We start from the raw sequence: 14,734 nt of genomic DNA on the forward strand, positions 1-14,734 counted from the left end.
TACTAGGGAGAAAAGACTATTGTCTGTTCAAGCTGAACATTTTTTTCCATGTAATTTATTTCCAATTATATGCATGGGAAATCACACCGTAATGATTAACCATTAGGCTTTTCTTTTAATATCATTTACTAAGTAAGAATCATTCAGGGAAAATGCAGTAATGTAGGACATGAATTTTATGCACACAAGCACATCCACACACATATATATATAAATGGGTAGACCTTGACTTACGATTCATTTAGTGACCATTCAAAGGTACTGAAAAAGGGACTTATGACTTTTTTTCACACTTATCACTGTTGCAGCATCCCCGTGGTCACGTGATCAAAATTCAGACACTTTGCAACGGACACATAGATATGACGGCTGCAATGGCCCAGAGTCATTTGATCGCTTTTTGTAACCTTCTGACAAGCAAAATCAATGGGGAAGCCAGATTCCTTTAACCATCGTGTTATTAAAAAATTCAGTGATTCATTTAACGACAAGAAGGGTTGTAAAATGAGGCAAAACTCACTTAACAGATTTCTCACTTTGCAACAGAATTTTTGGGCTCATCTGTGGTCGTAAATTGAGGACTACCTAGATGTTCCTGAAAAATTCCTGATGAGAATAATCAGAAAGATCTGTTTAAATTTAATTAAATATCCATGTCATGCATTTGCAGATTCAAATGATCCTATTACTCACACATTATGCAATGACCTAGCTCTTTAGAGAAGTCTAGAATTACTGGGAACAGTGGAAGGAAAGAGAAGAAGAAGGCCTACAGCCAAGTCAACGGACCCAGCTTGGAAATTGGGAAAAGTTCCTCTATCTAATAGTCTATCTATTTGATCATTAAAACTTGGCACCAACTTGATTGAATATATCAGTGATGGTGAACCTTTTAGAGACAGAGTGCCCAAACTGCAACCCAAAACCCACTTATGTATTGTTGGGTGCCGGGTGGGTATGGCCCATTGGGTGGGCGTGGCCCATTGGGTGGGCGTGGCCCATTGGGTGGGCGTGGCCCATTGGGTGGGCGTGGCTGCGGTGGTAATGGCAAACTGGGTGGTACTAAAAAGTTCAATCAATCAATTCCAACTTTGCAAGATCTTTTTTTTCCCCCGCCCCGCAAGAAGTTGAAATTTGATTGAACCGTTTGGGGGGTTTTTGCACATGGCGGTGGAGCCCTAAAGCGAAAAGGTTTTATAAAACCCAGCTGAAGGCCTAGGACTGGGGCAACGGCGCGCGTGCCCACAGAGAGGGCTCTGCGTGCCACCTGCGGCACCCGTGCCATAGGTTCGCCACCATGGGAATATATCAATCAATCAAATGTCACAAAATCAAATATAATACTCGTGGGATCCTTGGTGTTCTCTAAGTTCTGTTGTTTTCTTGCAGATGTTTCGCGAACCAACTAGGTAACATCCTCAGTTCTAGAAGATGCAAGCACCAATCCCTTCTAGCACTGATGATGTTACCTAGTTGGGTCATGAAACGTCTGCAAGAAAACGAACAAACTCAAGAGAGCACCGAGGACCCCACAGTCATTCTCCTCCTCCTCCTCCTTTTCCCTGCAAACCCCACTCCCTTCTAGCAGTGATGATGCTACCAGGTTGGAGTAATGAAACATCTGCAAAAAACCCAACAAGCTCAGAGACCACCACGGACCCCACTCCTCCTCCTCCTTTTCCCTGCAAAGCCCACTCCCTTCTAGCACTGATGATGTTACCTAGTTGGGTCATGAAACATGCGCAAAAAAACCCAACAAGCTCAGAGAGCACCAAGGACCCCACAGTTCAAACGTGAACTACATATACTCTCTTCTATTGATAATATAATGCTTCTCTCACAGCTTTTTGGGATGCCTACTCAGTGGGAAAAGTTACACATCCCTGCTTCACAAGCAAGAGAACGGGCAAGGACGACAGTGGACCAAATCTGCAAGACACGAAGGGAAGTTTTTACCTTTTGAAATCTCAGTTTGCAATGCTTCAGCAGAAAAATAGTAAAATCCTATTTCCAGGAACTTCACGACTGCTAATACTGCAATATACAGTAAAACAGACATGTCAAACACAAGGCCCGGGGGCCGGATCCGGCCCGCGAAGTGGTTTCATGTGGCCCGCGAAGCCATCCTGGAAACAGTGAGGGAATGGCCCCCACTGCCTCGGCTCTGGCCCAGGCCGGCCAGGAGCCAATGTACAATTTTGTGGTGGTCATCTATGCTGAAATACATTCAGTCTTAGCTCCACAAGGCCATCTGGAAACAGTGAGGGACCGGCCCCTGCCGCATCGGCCCCGCCCCCGGGTGCACGCTGGGGAGGTATCACCCTTTGTGAGGAATGAAGAAATGCACCATCGCCTGGAAGTGGCCAGCACATGGCCCTGCCTACTTCGGGCAGGCTAGGGGCTGGGCAGCATTGTGCTTCTCTTCAGATTTGTGCCACCCGGCTCAGCCTCTCGGCGCTGTGAGGAGAGGGCCATGTGCTGGAAACTTCCAGGCGATGGTACATTTCTTCATTCCTCATGAAGGATGACACTTCCCCAGCTGCGTTTCTTGCCTGTTTTTCTCCCTCCCTCATCTCAAATATTTTCCCATCACTCTGTTGGAAGGAAGGAAGGAAGGAAGGAAGGAAGGAAGGGAGGGAGGGAGGAAGGAAGGGAGGGAGGGAGGGAGGGAGAGGGAGGGTCTGAGGGAAGTCCTGCCTTAGTCCTTCGCTGCTGCCCTTTCACCATCCCCTTGCCCCCTCCTCCTGGCCTAACCTGGGTGGTCTCCCATCCTATTGCTAAGGAAGCTTTGGATACAAAGCCAGGTCTCCTCACATGGAGAGGAAGTGGGGCCTCTGATGTTGCCCTCATACCCATCATGAGCAACCTGGCTAAGAAGAGCAAGCACAGCAGCTGGGCACCCCCTTGGGGAAGTGGGGGTGGGCTTAGTGCTGCGGGTGTTTGAGGGCTAGGCTGGGCATTTGACCTCCGCATCACTGTCCAGCCTTCCCCGCCCCCCCGCATGGCCTGAGAGGAACAGTGAGGCTCCTCCAGTGGACCATTCCTCGGCATTTGCCCCAGTCCCATCTCCTTCTGCCAGAGACCCTCAGATTTGTCCCACTCCTGCCCAGGCCCCCATAGGCACCATTGATGCAAACAATGTAGAGCTGGCCACGCCCACCCAGTAGGCCATACGCACTCTAGCCACGCCTACCCAGTAGGCCACGCCCACCCTGGCCACAGCCACCCAGCCCCTCAAGGGTAACCACAATGCTGATGCGGCCCTCCATGAAATTGAGTTTGACACCCCTGCAGTAAAAGACTCGGGTTTGGGAGGACATTTTTGCATAAATAGTTTTAATTTTATCTATCAATTAGCATAAATACAAATATATATATATATATATATATATAACATTTAGAAGTAGAAGCTGATAATGGTGCAAAGAAAATTCAGTGCGCTTTCCAACGGATACATTTAGGAAAAACAATAATTGAGCAAATAACCACGGAATCTGTGTATGTTGCTGACAGAACTAATTATGACACTGAATAAGTCGGTATCGGAAGATGTTTATGCAATCTACGTAGTCTTTAAAAGTGGACAGACGTACGCTTTCCTCTTTTGGCCCATCCGTTAAACCAGGGGTCCCCAACCCCCTGGTCCGTGGACCGGTACCAGGCCGCAGCATCCCAGCAACTGGGCCGCACAAACAAGCAAAGCTCCATCTGCAGGATGCAGGCAGCACACAAAAGCACGCCACCTCCGGTCCACGGAAAAACCTCTTTCCACGGAACCGGTCCCCGGTGCCCAAAAGGTTGGGGACCTCTGCGTTAAACCTTTGAAATACTTCCAAAGCCGATGCACGTTCAGAGCAGAGCAGAAAGAGATCCGTTAATAAGATTTTCCACGTTAACCTACAGTATTGAAAAATCACATCTTCCCATTTCCAAGTTGTTGTTATTTAACTAAATAGTAAGGGATTACAGGGTTGTAAAAAGGGAGTTTTATTAAGAGAACAAAGCAAGCCCATTTAATTGTTTATGAGTCAAATCAGTGGTGAAGGCACCAGGCTATTCACCAGGAGATGGTGAGTTCTAGTCCTGCCTTAGGCACAAAGCCAGATGGGTGACTTTGAGCCAATCACCAGGAGAGTGGGAATTCTAGTCCCGCCTTAGGCATGAAAGCTGCCTCGTTGACTTGGGCCAATCACCAGGAGACTGGGAGTTATAGTCTGGCCTTAAGCAAGAAAGCTGCTTGGATGACTTGGGCCAATCACCAGGAGACTGGGAGTTCTAGTCCCACCTTAAGCATGAAAGCTGCCTGGGTGACTTTGGACCAATCACCAGGAGACTGGGATTTCTAGTCCCGCCTTAAGTATGAAAGCTGCCTGGATGACTTGGGCCAATTACCAGGAGACTGGGAGTTCTAGTCCCACCTTAAGCATGAAAGCCATCTGGGTGACTGTGCCAATTAGAAAGTGAATTCTAGTCTCATCTTTGGCACAAAACAAGCTGGGTAACTCTGGGCCAGTCACTCTCTCTCTCAGCCCTTAGGAAGTAGGCAATGGCAAGCCACTTCCAAAAATACTTGCCAAGAAAATTGCCGGGAATAGTCCGGGCAGTCACACCAAGAGTCCACAAGGACTCAAAGACACATACACACATTGCTCAGTCTACGTCCATTTGTATACAATTCTGATTTGGCAGGTTCACTACAGGATCAAAGCCAAGACACATTCATTACCAGGACTTTTTTGACACACACACACACACACACATATCCCCATTGGTAACCATTTACTCCAGACAATAGTGAACAAAAACAAATTCATTATACCATCGTTCCTTCCTGAACCCTACTACGAGGGATATCAATACTTCACTACTGTTTTCATTTCTAGCTTGGAAAATGGCTGATATAAGTGATAGCACACCTGTCGAAGGTAATCACCTCTTACTTACTCATTGATGAGGAGTTACAATCCTCCTTACTGTGTCAACAAGGTTTGATGTCAGCAGTACTTTATAGTATGTTTGATACATGCAATGTTTTATAGAAACTCTTAAAAGGGGAACAAGCAAAAACACACACACACACACACACACACAAGGTTCGGCTTCTGAATGTTCCCCCAAAATTCATACTTGGTACTTCAGTATTTCTGTTCTGTAATTGCACATGACATTATAATATAGACTCTGCAATAAAACTGTTGCAACACAATCTACATTTTGCTCTAAAATAGAAGTAATTAAGACATCTAGCAGTTGTTTGAAGTCATTAGTCTCCTCTCTCTCTCTCTCTCTCTCTCATGTGATTTTTTTGGCCTTTGCAGAGGTGCGAAGTAACACCAGTTTGGTACCTTGTAAAGCAGCGGCATCATTTTCAGGACTGACATGCAATTACAGACAAAAAAGATCCATTTGCTTTAAAATGATCCTGGCAATTGGTATTTGCACATTAGGTCCACATCTCGGTGAAACCTTGTTCTCTACAATTAGCGTAGGAACAAATCCTCTTGTCGCTTAGTTATACAAATTTACATTTGCACTGATATCAACCATGTAGAAAAAGCAAACATGCTTTTAAAAATTGCAGGTACAGGAAACACAAATGGTTCAACCATTTAACCAACACGCACGTTCTCAGTAGCTAGATCACGGACACAGAACAGTCCGTATAATGATTTTATACCGTACAAAGAGAGCCTCACATACATAATTCTACATGAAACCTACAAAATTTTAAGTCTAAAACTAGTTTTTATGAACCCGCTGATTGTTAAATGTTAGATTCCTAGAATATCTTTCATAAAGTAGTAACCAATATTTTTAAAAGTTGCCACTTCTCAATAGGTTTTACCTGTGAGATCATGTTTAAGTAATTTACCACTCTATGAAATGAAATCCACACATTTTGAAGGGTATTTTTATTTTTAACCAATATAAAAAAATGTTGATACAGATAGTCCTCGACTTACAGTCCCAGCTGAGCCCAAAATTTATGCTGCTAAGTGAGAAGCTCCATTTTACGACCTTCCTCGCCACATTTCTTAAGTGAATCGCTGCGGTTCTTAAATTAATAACAGTTGTTAAAGTGAATCTGGCTTCCCTATTGATCCCAGGACATTGCGACCATCATAAATGTGAGTCAGTTGTCAAGCATCCAAATGTAAATCAGTGCCGTAACTTCACTGGTCACTAAATGAATTGTTGTAAATCAAGGACTACCTGTACTTATTTGTGTAATAAACTTATATTTTTCAGATGATCCAACACCACAGGCTGAAAATGCATTTTATTTATTGTAGAAGGACGTTCTAAGGAGTCTAGATCAGAGCTGTATGGCTGCAATCTTAAATACAATTATCTATTACATAGCCTCATTGAAGACAGTGGGACATTTGACCCATACAGACAGATTTACATCATAACAGTAATACGCCCAACGACTGCAACGTTTTCGTAATTGTCTTCAACCATTCTCGTAAGGGTTGCCTCTCTGAGCAGGTATAAAATTGGTATTGCAGTTTGGGGAGAAAAGAATAAACTTACCTTCAAGATTTGAGCGACGCCAATTTAGCATGTGCAATTTTAATCATGAAGGATGTGCAAAAGAGGCTATTTTGGGCAGTCAAAACCAATGTTGCTTTTCAAGGCAAGGCATCATTAGCAGAGGTGTGTGTGTGTGGGGGGGTGGAGGTACACCTCGCAGAGTGTTCAAATAAAACCTGCTTGGAAAAGTTTGGCTGTATTACCAAGTTACAACGTCTTCGTTTCATGTAGAAAACCAAGTGCTTTTTTCTATTCTATCCATTTCCACCAATTTATACCTTACGCCTCTTCCCAACAAGCTGTCAAAAAGTGTCTCACTTTTTAAGTCTGGCTCCTATTTATTCCACGATGCTATATCTCAATGGTCCAAGCTCTAGGCTAACATTCGAATCATTTTTCCTTAAAGCGACGATCAGGCTGTGATGAATTGTTAATGCACCATACACAAAGATGTACATGTTCTTGTCATATTGAGCTTACCGTATATACTTGAGTATAAGCCGACTCGAGTATAAGCCGAGACCCCCAATTTCACCCCCAAAAACTGGGAAAAGTTGTTGACTCGAGTATAAGCCGATCCGCCGTTCTGCAAGCCTCCGCCGCCGGCGGAGGCTGGATCCGCGCTCTGCAAGCCTCTGCCGCCAGCAGAGGCTCGATCCGCCATTTTGCAAGCCTGAATACACAGGAATACCCTGTGTGGCCGCGGCTCTCGGGGAAGCCCTGGCTGTCCGCTTCCTCGCTCCACGCTGCCATTCGGGGCCCGCGCGTTCCCCGGGCAAATCGCGGCGCCCAGCAGGCGAGGAAACACGCCCGCTCCAGTCGCCCCCCCTTCCCTCAGGAGACGCGAAGCAAGTGACCGCCCGGAGCTTACCGAGGACTTGCGTGCGGCCGAGGCTTCGGTGCTTCCAGGATCGCGCGCACCTCTCCCAAGCCGCCGCCGTCCGGAGACCTGCCGAAGTTTGGGGAGGTGCGCGCGCACCTCCCCAAACCTCCCCAAACGTCGGCAGGTCTCCGTTCCTCCGCGCAGACCTGCCGACGTTTGGGGAGGTTTGGGCGCCTCCCCAAACCTCCCCAAACGTCGGCAGGTCTCCGTTCCTCCGCGCAGACCTGCCGACGTTTGGGGAGGTTTGGGCGCCTCCCCAAACCTCCCCAAACGTCGGCAGGTCTCCGTTCCTCCTGCCGACGTTTGGGGAGGTTTGGGCACCTCCCCAAACCTCCCCAGGTCTCCGTTCCTCCGCGCAGACCTGCCGACGTTTGGGGAGGTTTGGGCGCCTCCCCAAACCTCCCCAGGTCTCCGTTCCTCCTGCCGACGTTTGGGGAGGTTTGGGCACCTCCCCAAACCTCCCCAGGTCTCCGTTCCTCCGCGCAGACCTGCCGACGTTTGGGGAGGTTTGGGCGCCTCCCCAAACCTCCCCAAACGTCGGCAGGTCTCCGTTCCTCCTGCTGACGTTTGGGGAGGTTTGGGCGCCTCCCCAAACCTCCCCAGGTCTCCGTTCCTCCGCGCAGACCTGCCGACGTTTGGGGAGGTTTGGGCGCCTCCCCAAACCTCCCCAGGTCTCCGTTCCTCCGCACAGACCTGCCGACGTTTGGGAAGGTTTGGGCGCCTCCCCAAACGTCGGCAGGTCTGCGCGACGTTTGGGGAGCTTTGGGGAGGTGCCCAAACCTTCCCAAACGTCGGCAGGTCTGCGCGGAGGAACGGAGACCTGGGGAGGTTTGGGGAGGTGCCCAAACCTCCCCAAACGTTGGCAGGAGGAACGGAGACCTGCCGACGTTTGGGGAGGTTTGGGGAGGCGCCCAAACCTCCCCAAACGTCGGCAGGTCTGCGCGGAGGAACGGAGACCTGGGGAGGTTTGGGGAGGTGCCCAAACCTCCCCAAACGTCGGCAGGAGGAACGGAGACCTGCCGACGTTTGGGGAGGTTTGGGGAGGCGCCCAAACCTCCCCAAACGTCGGCAGGTCTGCGTGGAGGAACGGAGACCTGGGGAGGTTTGGGGAGGCGCCCAAACCTCCCCAAACGTCGGCAGGAGGAACGGAGACCTGCCGAGGTTTGGGGAGGCGCCCAAACCTCCCCAAACGTCGGCAGGTCTCCGTTCCTCCGCGCCCTGCCTGCCTGCTTCTTTCCGCTGCGGAAAGAAGCAGGCAGGCAGGGCGCGGAGGAACGGAGACCTGCCGTTTGGGGAGGTTTGGGGAGGTGCGCGCGCACCTCCCCAAACCTCCCCAAACTTCGGCAGGTCTCGGACGGCGGTGGCTTGGGAGAGGTGCCCGCGATCCCGGAAGCACCAAAGCCTCGGCCGCGCACAAGTCCTCGGTAAGTTTTTTTGTTGACTGGAGTATAAGCCGAAGTGGAATTTTTCAGCCCAAAAAGTGGGCTGAAAAATTCGGCTTATACTCAAGTATATACGGTAATTTTTAATTTGTGCTTCTTATATAAAAACGTGTCTGGTCTTCATTTTCTGACCGAGTTCCGAGAAGGTCTTTAAGAGGACGCAGAAGTATGAATGTAGCCACTATCTGCAGCCGTTTGTCTTTAAAGATGTAGTTGCTTTAAAGAGTCGCAAGTCCTGCATTTGTAGTTGAAAGCCCATTGCACTTTGAAATACAATATATCCCTCTTTTCCAAGTTAACTATCTTATTTATTTGTTCTTTCAGCCTTTCCTGCAGCAATTTTGTACTGGGATAGCACGGTGCTGTTTTCTGGTAAGTGCGATGAATCAATTACCAACCCTTCTATAATCAAGTTCCCGGATTATAAATTTCATGAACAGAAGCACAATATGGTATAAGCACTACAACGATCATGGGAACTAACAAAGAATCTAAACCTACTCAAGCCTAGTGCAGATAATCCTCAACTTACAACTATTCATTTAGCGACCGTTCAAAATAACAATGGCAATGAAAAAACTGACTTTCATTGGTTCTCAGACTTACGACAGTTACAGCAACCTCACGGTCATGTGATAAAAATTCTTCGTACTTGGCAACCAGCACGTATTTACAATGGTTGCTTTGTCCGGGGTTGTGTGTGATTGTCATTTGCAACCTTCCCAACCGACCTCCGACAAACTCAATGGGAAAAGCCAGTTTCACTTAATGACTTCGAGATTCATTTAACAACAGCAATAACCATGGCAAAAATGACTGTAAAATCAGATTGTGACTCAGTCACTTTGCTTAGCCATAGAAACTCTAGTCCCTATTGTGTTCGTAAGTCGAGAACTCCCTGTATTTTTCCTGAAGAAATATTAAGCAACATTGCCTATGGAGATGCTCAGTCTATCCAGGTCCTGGTTTGTCCCAAAGGTGCTTTTTTCAAGAAGCAACTGGACATCCTTGTTCTTCTTTGAAGATGTTTCGCTTCTCATCCAAGAAGCTGCTTCTGCTCTGACGGGATGGTGGGGAGTGGAAGGAGCTGAGCTGAAGTCAGAGCTGAAGAAGCTTCTTGGAGGAGAAGCGAAACGTCTTCAAAGAAAAACAAGAAAGTCCAGTTGCCTCGTGAAAAAGCACCTCTTTGGGATTAGGCAACATTAATCAACCAAACCCCACCAATAAATAATATCTCAATAATGAAGATATTTCAGAACACGATCCCTACGCTTGTTGCTTATAATAACGCCCCTTGAAAGATTTCAGTAAAAAGATACACACGTTTAAAGCTTATTTTAAAGTCTACTGACACATCGGTAACAAAATTGAGGTTGTGTTGTCTTTACAAAATATTGCATCTGTTCAGTCTGGGAGCCCAAGACAAATAAGGCAAAAGTCTTTCAAAAACATTAACGCTGTAAGTATTTTTCTTGTACGTAGGAACTAAAGCTTTAAGGTATGACCAATACAGTACTTGAGGATGAGCGGTTATTTTCTGTGCATTGAAAATGCTTATCTTCTCCTCGCTGGTGTAAATTTAGAGAGTCCACTGCATGTCACTCAGCTTTGTGGGATCTCCCAGGCCTCCTTCGGCTTCCAAATAATTCATAAGAGCAGCCACGGAAGTCTCTTTTTCAAAATCTAACTGAGAAGTGCCACCTACCGATGGAAAAAATAAAATAAAATAGCATAAAGGCCATTATTTTATAGCCTACAGGAAAAAACAGTAATGCCAAAACGATACTACATAATTCACTATTTATCCGGAGAGATTCCTTCCCCTTTTGGCACACAAGTAGAGTTAGTCCCCAAGTTACGACCACAACTGAGCCCCAAATTTTTGTTGCTAAGTGAGACATTTGTTAAGTGAGTTTCGCCCCATCTGACGACCTTCCTTGCCGCAGTTGTTAAGTGAATCACTGCAGTCGTAAAGTGAGTCATGTGGTCATTAAGGGAATCTGGCTTCCCCCATCGACTTTGCTCGGCAGAAGGTCGCAAAAAGAGGATCACGTGAACTTGGGACACTGCGACGGTCATAAGTACATGCCAGTTGCCAAGGGTCTGAATTTTGATCACGTGATCATTGAGATGCTCTAACGGTCGGGTGAAAAATGGCCACTTTTTTCACTGCCGTTGTAACTTCAAATGAACTGTTGTAAGTTGAGGACTACCTGTACGACCATAATTGAATCTGGAATTAGGGTCATAAGTTGCACTGGAGAGGTTGTTAAATAAATCACTATGGAATAGAATAGAATAGAATAGAATAGAATAGAATAGAATAGAATAGAATAGAATAGAATAGAATAGAATAGAATAGAATAGAATAGAATAGAATAGAATAGAATAGAATAGAATAGAATAGAATAGATATTGGAATATAGAATAGAATAGAATAGAATAGAATAGAATAGAATAGAATAGAATAGAATAGAATAGAATAGAATAGAATAGAATAGAATAGAATTTAGGAGTAGAATAGAATAGATATTGGAGAATAGAATAGAATAGAATAGAATAGAATAGAATAGAATAGAATAGAATAGAATAGAATAGAATAGAATAGAATAGAATAGAATAGAATAGAATTTAGAATAGAATTTAGAATAGAATAGATATTGGAATATAGAATAGAATAGAATAGAATAGAATAGAATAGAATAGAATAGAATAGAATAGAATAGAATAGAATAAATTTAGAATAGAATAGATATTGGAATATAGAATAGAATAGAATAGAATAGAATAGAATAGAATAGAATAGAATAGAATAGAATAGAATAGAATAGAATAGAATAGAATAGAATAGAATAGAATAGCAGAGTTGGAAGGGACCTTGAAGGTCATCTAGTCCAACCCCCTGATCAGGCAGGAAACCTTATACCATTTCAGGCAAATGGCTGTCCAGTCTCTTCTTAAAAACTTCCAGTGTTGGAGCATTCACGGCTTCTGGAGGCAGGTTGTTCCACTGATTATTTGTTCTAACTGTCAGGAAGTTTCTCCTTAGTTCTAGGTTGCTTCTCTCCTTGACTAGTTTCCATCCGTTGCTTCTTGTCCTGCCTTCGGGTGCTTTGGAAAATAAGTTGAGCCCCCCCATCCCCCTCTTCTTTGTGCCAGCCCCTCAAATACTGGAAGACTGCTATCATGTCACTCCTTCATGGTCATTAACTGAATGTAACTCTCATTCAGCAAACCCATTGTCCAGAATAGGTTTTTTTTTTTGCTGGAAACAGAAAATGCCAGTTTCCGGCAAAAAACCCCAAAAACCACCCCATAATCATGTCATGTGACTGTGGACGCTGCCATAAATGCGGGCCAATCCCCAGGCTCCACGTTGGGTGGGGAATTCTGGGAACTGAAGTCCGCACATCTTAAAGTTGCCCAGTTTCAAAAGGAACAGATTTAAAAGCTCTGCTTCTGCCAGAATTACAAGGTGAAGGGACAGAGGCTCGGAAAACAATTTTCCAGTTCTGAGTTGCTTTTTCTATTCCGTCAGTGGGTCAGACTTTAATCGCCATGTTATAAAGATGTTTTCTCTTGGCTGGAACTCCCAGCTGGACGCAGAAGCGTAGTGTTTGTTTCCCCGTAAGCTTTTCCGAATTTTCAAGGAAGACAGAACTTACTGAGATGAGGCTGATTGCTGGAGAATGAAATCACATCTCGATTTTGCCCTGGGGTCTCTAAATCTTCTATCCCTGGAGAACAAAGCTCTTTATTTGGAGCCTGAAATGACATTTTTTTAAAAAAATGAATGAAATCAGTACACACAGACACACACACACACAGAGACAGAGTTAGTGAAAAAAATGGCTCAAAGATTACAAATAAGAGCATCTTTAATTGTCCCAAATTACCAATATGGTCTTCATACAGATAGTCCTTGACTTACAATGATTCATTTAGTGTTCGAAGTTAACAATGGCACTGAAGAAAGAGACTTATGACCGTTTTTCACACTTATATGTCCATTGCGGCATCTCCACGCGATCAAAATTCAGAGTCTTGGCAACTGACTCATAGTTAGGACGGTGGCAGCATCCCCAGAGACACGTGATCCGTTTTTGTGACCTTCTGACAAGCAAAGTCAATGGGGGAAAGCCAGATTCACTTAACAACGGTGTAAGTAACTTAACAAGTGCAATGATTCACTTAACAACTTTGACAGGAAAGGTTATAAAATTGGGCAAAACTCACTTAGCCAATGTCTCACTTTGCAACTTAAATTTGGGGCTCAATTGTGGCCGTAAGCCGAGGACTACCCGTACTAGTTGTGTACTGATTGTGATTTCAAGGCCATAATTCAAGAGCAAAATACACAGGTAGTCCTCGACTTATGACATTCTTCACCAAAATCCATGCCATAACAAGAACAACAATAGTTTATTCAACTTGTGTGTCACCCACCTTCCAAGGACTTTGGGCAGATCACCACACTCGTGCAAAGAATTGACATAAAACAAATAAAAGATGGAATGAAACGAAGAGTCTCACTCCCATCAAAGGCCTGGGGGAAGACGCTTCACCACTCTTCTGAGCAGCATTGAGTAGGGCCACCTGGATCTTGGGAGGAACCTCATTCCAGAGATCTGGCATCACTACAAAGAAGAGACACTTCTGGGATCCCAATAGATGACCTTGTTTAATCAAAGGAACCCAGAGTATGCCAACTCTACAAGATAAAAATGGTTGGGCAGATAATATAAGAGATAGGGACCAGGTCCGACATTGCAGCAGGGATGCAGTCAGCTGCCTTGCTTGGTCTTCCCTCAGTGCACACAATGCAAGTCACATTTGTACATCACAACTAATCCGGTTCAGAAGTCTGGATCTAGTTATGGATACTTACATCATCACAACTAACATCTAGGACAGGAGAAGACTTCCTCCTAAGATCAGACGGGCATAACTCACCAAGAGGCGATGCGTGTAATCTAGATAAAGCAAAACATACTATTTGAGCGTTGTTAAAGTACGGGGTTACAGATAATGCTTGTCATCAATGGCACCTGTTAAAAAGCAAGAGAAATACATTCACGTAAACGTATCCCAGCTATCTGGTATTTTGAAAGTACTCCTAGATCAGACATGTCAAACACAAGGCCTGGGGGCCAGATCCGGCCCGCGAAGTGGTTTCATGTGGCCCGTGAAGCCATCCTGGAAACAGTGAGGGAACGGCCCCCACTGCCTTGGCCCTGGCCCAGAGACCCTCCTTCCGCCAGAGACCCTCAGATCTGTCCCACTCCTGCCCAGGCCCCCATAGGCACCCTTGATGCAAATGATGTAGAGCTGGCCACACCCACCCAGTAGGCCTTAGGCATTCTAGCCACACCCACCCAGGCCATATGACTTTAGCCATGCCCACCCAGTAGGCCACGCCCACTCAGGCCACACACACACACACACACGGCCCCCTGAGGGCAACCACAATGCTGATGCGGCCCTCAATGAAATTGAGTTTGACACCCCTGGCCTAGATGACTCACAAGACGATCTATACGAAACTTCTAAATCACAGAACAGAACAGAATAACAGAGCTGGAAGGGACCTTGGAGGTCTTCTAGTCCAACCCCCTGCTCAAGCAGGAGACCCTATACAATTACAGACAAATGGTTGTCCAATTTCTTCTTAAAAACTTCCAGTGATAAAGCACCCAACAACTACTGAAGGCAAGCCGTTCCACTGGTTAATTGTCTTCACTGTCAGGAAGTTTCTCCTTAATTCCAGGTTGTTTGTCTCTAATGATTAGTTTCCATCCATCGTTTCTTGTCCTGCCTTCTGGTGCTTTGGAGCATAGGTTGACCCCCTCCCTTCTTTGTGGCAGCCCCTCAA

The 14,734-nt window shown here is 45.7% G+C and overlaps 1 protein-coding gene across 2 annotated transcripts in view; it reads right to left on the reverse strand.

Moving 5' to 3' along the window:
- Positions 1-3,780: 3,780 nt before the first annotated feature.
- BMAL2 (basic helix-loop-helix ARNT like 2) overlaps positions 3,781-14,734 on the reverse strand; it is a 35,002-nt gene continuing 24,048 nt past the window's right edge. Inside the window, exons 15-18 of one of the 2 annotated variants that reach the window (XM_081330839.1) lie at positions 13,751-13,835; positions 12,528-12,627; positions 8,938-10,563; positions 3,781-7,012 (exon numbers count right to left, since the gene is read on the reverse strand). In XM_081330839.1, the coding sequence (XP_081186965.1) occupies positions 10,442-10,563; positions 12,528-12,627; positions 13,751-13,835 (307 nt within the window). In that variant the 3' untranslated portion in view covers positions 3,781-7,012; positions 8,938-10,441. The remainder of the gene's footprint in view (positions 7,013-8,937; positions 10,564-12,527; positions 12,628-13,750; positions 13,836-14,734) is intronic. The other variant, XM_081330840.1, reaches the window with a different exon arrangement.

Source organism: Vipera berus (genome assembly GCF_964194415.1).
Source record: "Vipera berus genome assembly, chromosome: 6".
Taxonomy (NCBI): Eukaryota; Metazoa; Chordata; class Lepidosauria; order Squamata; family Viperidae; genus Vipera; species Vipera berus.